The 5,931-nt window shown below is 34.0% G+C and overlaps 1 protein-coding gene across 1 annotated transcript; it reads right to left on the bottom strand.

Moving 5' to 3' along the window:
• Positions 1-280: 280 nt before the first annotated feature.
• Positions 281-5,899, bottom strand: LOC131956458 (uncharacterized; the record flags this gene model as incomplete). Its single annotated transcript, XM_059320908.1, is given in 6 exon segments — positions 281-1,035; positions 1,886-2,025; positions 2,545-2,709; positions 3,483-3,547; positions 3,805-4,018; positions 5,592-5,899. Coding segments are annotated over 6 exon segments (1,021 nt in total), but the record flags the coding sequence as incomplete, so codon positions are not given.
• Between the last annotated feature and the right edge of the window lie 32 nt (positions 5,900-5,931).

Genomic DNA, 5,931 nt, shown 5'->3' with positions numbered 1-5,931 from the left:
ATATGATTCATGTACAACTTCTTATGAAATGTTAATAAAACACAAATTAACAGGAGAAATTGGGTTTACATTGTTTAAAAATGTGGCATTGTTTGAATACAAAGACGACTATATTAATTGCAAGCAACAGTAAGGCATTTAATTGTCTGTGTGTTTTTTTTTAAATAAAAGAATCACACTTTGCAAAAATGTGTTTAGGAATGAGCTGGTTTGTGTGAGTTATTTTTATATAATGATACAAGTGATCAAACAAAACAAAAGGAAAGTCAACAATTCTGAAAGCCACTTCATACATTTATTTTATAGCTCCATTTTTATTGTTGTGATATCAAAATATACTGAACACATCGTTAGTTCTACTAATTAGTCTTAATAGTCTTTTTTTGTTTGTTTTTGTAACAAAGCAGTTTAAAAACTTTATTATCAGCCTTTTCTTAAAATCTCTAAGCGTTTGTACATCTATAAAGCAATAGCCTACAGTACACCTAATTATTGGATAAGTAACTATTTTTGTCTATTTAAAATTAGGTAATTTTAATTAAATCAATGAGAAAATAAATAAAGCTTGAGTAATACCAAAAAAAATTATATGTAGCAGATATAAATTCACCGAGTTGAAGTAAGATTGACATTTTAAGATCTTATATTTTGAAAAATAAACTCGTTATCCTGATATAATTACATGGATAACAATTAATTTAAAATGATTAGTTCCACACAAATTAAATTAAAGCGAATTTTACAATTTTAAAATTCAGAAATGTTGTTCTAGGAAAATGTAATAGCAAAATTAAAAACCACATAGAACAGGGAAGTAATTTTTGTTGCATATTATTACAAAACTAGATATGTTTTAGTTAACGTAAATATATCTGTAGTTGTATCCCTTTGAGTTGTCCGTTCTCTTTATCCGGGGTAGGGTAGAACACGGAACTCAGGTGACGTGTTGCATGATGGTCCCAGTGTCGTTACACCAAACAGGATCCACTCGTTGTTGGATGGCGCCCGGCAGAATACTGGGGCGCCGGCGTCACCCTGAAAAACGTGCTTAATTTACATCTTCGTCTTCGTTCCTTATTGTATTGTTGGACGGGATTGTAATTCAACCGGTTAACTCGAGACCAGAGGCGTAGCGAGGGGGGGGGCGGGGGGGGGGGGGGGGGGGGGGACAAATGTCCCCGGGCGCCGACCTTAGGGGGGCGCCAAATTGAAAGTTTGAGGGGGGGGTGCAAATGAAAAGTTCGAGGGGGGGTGCAAATCGAAAGTTTGTCCCCGGGCGCCGGGAGGGGTCGCTACGCCTCTGCTCGAGACTTACAGGTTAGCAGTCTAGCTCTCTACCGCTAGGCCACTCCTTCAAAGAGTCATACAGTTACAGAACAGATTTTGTTCAAATTGCTAGTACAAAGTATAATAAAGTGGTTTTTAAACATGATACCATTACGTTACAGAACAGATTTTGTTCGCAATCCTGGCATAAAAAATAATAAATAGGTTTATAAAACCTGATAAACGTAAGTTGCAGAACATATTTTGTTTGATATCCTAGCATAAAGAGTAATAAATTGGTTTATAAAACCTGATAAACTTACGTTACAGAACAGATTGTGTTCGCTATCCTAGCATAAAGAATAATAAATTGGTTTATAAAACCTGATAAACTTACGTTACAGAACAGGTTTTGTTCGATATCCTAGCATAAAGAGTAATAAATTGGTTTTAAAAAACCTGACATACTTACGTTACAGAACAGATTTTGTTCGAAATCCTAGCATAAAGAGTAATAAATTGGTTTATAAAACCTGATATACTTACGTTACAGAACAGATTTTGTTCGATATCCTAGTATAAAGAGTAATAAATTGGTTTAAAAAACCTGATAACTTACGTTACAGAACAGATTTTGGCCGCTTATAGTCCTGAAACAATAGTCAGTGACTGTAGCGGAACTTTTGGCGACAGTTGAACAACCAATAAAATTAAACGCGACTGACGTCTCATACAAGCTATCTGATCTCAATGTTGAGGCTGAAAATAACATTCAATGTGTCAGGTTATGTTAAAGAAACAGCAGCCTTATTGTAGCTAAACTTGTATCGTGATGATGCTATAGAAATTCATATTGAACTTTTATTAAAATAATCTGCTGTTTAGAATTGTATATACAATACTAAAACTAATGTATAATCTTGACATTTATAAAACAAGTTTCCCATCAATAGGAATTTGTATAAAAATAGAATTACGTATTAAATATTTGAATGTACAGTGAATAGTGTATTTAATGAAATAATAATCGTGCTAACCGTATTTTATGAAATAATTCAAGCGCGACGTGTGTTTACAGGGATATTTATCGTGTTGTATGTATTTGATTGAGTGTGTATCGTGTTGTACGTATTTAATAATGGAATATTTATCTTTTTGTATGCATTTGATTGAATATATATCGTGCTGGCTGTATTTAATGGAATATTTATCGTGCTATGTGTATTTGATTGAATACTTATCGTGCTAAATATAGATTCTATTTATATGTTGACCTACATGCGTTGTTGGCACCATAGCTGACGATCTTGCAGTCGCTAAGGCTGACCTTTGGTGCTATGGCCGGGGTGTATGGACACGCCCCCCGGGCCACACAGGAGGACTGACCAGTTACCAGGTTCTTGTAGAAGTCAGAGATGTCCAAGAACGCCACGTCATTAGGGCCTGGAGCCAAGTACAAGGATAACCAGTTGAAAAATGTACATAGCTACGTGTGTTAAAAGTGACACTTGACAAGACACGTGTAGTACAGCTACGTGTATTTAAACTCAACAGGTACATAGACACCCTTTCCGGCGCCCGGAGGGAACTATTGATTTTGCGCCCCCCCCCCCCCCCACTATTTATATATAGCTAATCAAGGTTGGGGGTTCTTTTTACCAGTTAACGTGCTTTAACTGTTGTTGCTTTAGCGCACAAAATGTATGTAGAAAACAGTTTAATTAGTCTGCAAAGCTAAGTAAGACACTGTGTTATTTAAATAAAGCAGCTGAATTAGCTTTTAATTTTAATTTCTACCCTGTTTTGTGCCCCCTTTAAGGTTGGCGCCCGGGGCGGCCGCCCCACCCGCTCTCGCCTACCTACGCCTCTGAAACTGAATAGTTGAAAAGTGTATTTTACTACTTGTGTTGAAAGTGACCAATTGAAAGGTGCCTATAGCTATATGTGATGACAGTGCTATAGTTTTATATTGCTATGATGAGTTGCTTAATTAAAATGATTACTCTAGCTAGTTGTTTTTTTTTATTTTTGTGGCTAAGTGTTTTAGGTGGCTAAAGCGATTCCAAAATAAAGTAGGAAAGTGTCTAAAGGGACTAAAATCCTAATGTTAAAAGTTGCTTAAATATCGAAAAGTGCTACTATATTTATAGTGACAAAGTATTTTCAGCGAAGCTGAGGTTTCGACAGAATGAATGCTTACCGTTACTCGTACTTACCGTCGTACATATTAATCAAACCCGCCAAAATAGGCACAATCTGTGTTCCCAATTGTAAGCTAAAACTATTAAAGGAAAAACAAAATCATAAGTAATGTATATGTTCAAAAGAATAGAAAAATCTCTTCAGGTATATAACAAATATATATATATATATATATATATATATATATATATATATATATATATATATATATATATATATATATATAATATATATATATATATATATATATATATATATATATATATATATATATATATATATATATATATATATATATATATATATGAAGTCGACCGTATGCTATTTGCTTCTTACACAACGCCAGCTTTTGACCCTGCTTCGATGACTTTTTTACAGGTGGCTGAGGTGAGGAACGTCGACTTGTAGGTGCCGTTGACGGTGGCTCTAGTGAAGATGGCGTTGCAGACAATGTTGTTGCCGTTGTTTGCGGTGATGTTGGCGATGCCGGCAAAAGCGCACTGATCGACGACGCGGGCGCCGTTCAAGATTCTCGCGGAGACCTGGCATACTGGCATAGAATTGTGAGAATAGTGGATAAAACTGACTCGTTAAATTGTGAAAATAGTGCACTGTCATAGAATTGTGAGAATAGTTGATAAAACTGACACGTTGTTAAATTGTGAAAATAGTGCACTGTCATATAATTGTGAAAATAGTTGATGCATCGCGCACACTGTCATATAAGTGTGGAAATATCTGATTATACTTTTGTGAAAATAGTTGGTGTTATGTACACACTGTCCTAAAATTGTGAAAATATGTAAAAAAAACTGTTACGTTGTTAAATTGTGAAAATAGCCGATGCTTTTTTTTCACACAGTTATATAATTGCGAAAATAGTTGCTGAATCGTGTACTCTGTCATATCAGTGTAGAAATAGTTGATTAAACTTACAAGTGAAAATTACTCACTGTCACAAAATTGTAAAATATTTGATATTACTCACACATTGTCATATAATTGTGAAAATAGTTTATAAAACTGACAGTCTGTTAAATTATTTTCATCGTATATTGTCATATAATCGTGAAAATAGTTGATGCTACCTACACACTGTCATAATTAATTGTGTTAACAATTGCTACCACTTACAATTTGTCATATAATTGTTAAAATACTTTTAAAAACTGGCATTCTGCTAAATAATTTCGATGACACACTGTCATGTAACTGTGAAAATAGTTTATAAAGTGTGACAGTGTGGTTTAAAATGTGAAGATAGTTGATGAAACTTACTTCCTGTTACATAATTTTTATGACACAATTTAAAATAAATTGTGAAAATCATTAATGAAAAACAAAACGGTTAATAAATTGCGAAAATTGTTGATGAAACTAACATTGTGTTTGAATGTTGTCAAATTGTAAATAGTCGTTGAAGCTGACAAAACTGTTGTTTAGTTGTGAACACGAATAGTTGTTTAGTTATGTCAAAATTTAGAACTATTTACACGAATAAATTATGGTAATTATCTTAGAATAAGGTTAGTGCTTTAGAATCAATTTATATGTAATGTATGAGACAAATCACTTTGTTACCATAATACTTACCTGGTGATGTTTGTTTTATTTTAGTACTTTATATGTCAACTGGTTTGTATTCATTTTTAGTAAATGTCAGATCGTAAAGAATTTTAGATTTAAACTACTAGTTCACAACACAATGGCGTTTTAGGTTACTTTTCACTAGCCGTCTTATCCTTATGGTCAAGTTTTAGCATCAGTTATAGAGTAAGGGTTATGTTTAAGGGTTATCAGTAGCAATGAATTCCAATCTTCTAATCACACGTTTCGTAACTATGACAAATAGCTTTAAAAAGTGCAATATGTACCTTTAGGTGTAATTTGAAGATTGATTTTGTAATCCATAATTCAATTACACATTCTAATTTGTTAATTTTAAGAATCGGTTTGCTAGCAATTAAAAGAATAGTCCCACACTGTTGATTAGCGAGAATGCCTTATGGCCAATTTGGTCTACGTCCATTTGGCAATTTTTGTTGTCAGTGTCAGGAAATAATAAGTAAACATTAGATTTTTTTTTTAAAAATAGACATGTATTAAGAAAAACTTTTACTTACGTGATGGTGGAGGGGTTGTAATGGGAGTTGTTGTGGTGGTGGTGGTTGTTGTGGTTGTTGGTGTAGTAGTTGTGGTTGTTTGGTGTTGTTGTTGTAGTTTTAGTTGTTGTGGTTGTAGGCGTGGTTGTGGTAGTGGTGGGTGTTGTAGTTGTGGTTGTAGGCGTTGTTGTTGTTGTCTTAGTAGTTGTGGTTGTTGGTGTGGTTGTTGTAGTTGTGGGTGTAGTGGTTGTTGTTGGTGTGGTTGTTGTGGTTTTGGTTGTAGTTGTTGTCGGTGTGGTTGTTGTGGTGGTGGGTGTAGTGGTTGTTGTAGGTGTAGTTTGTTGTGGTTTTAGTTGTAGTT

Source organism: Physella acuta, unplaced genomic scaffold (genome assembly GCF_028476545.2).
Source record: "Physella acuta isolate Inbredline_101_S28 unplaced genomic scaffold, ASM2847654v3 ptg001151l, whole genome shotgun sequence".
Lineage (NCBI taxonomy): Eukaryota > Metazoa > Mollusca > Gastropoda > Physidae > Physella > Physella acuta.
The sequence above is the reverse complement of the archived record's forward strand: the minus strand, read 5'-3'. Positions and strand labels throughout refer to the sequence as shown.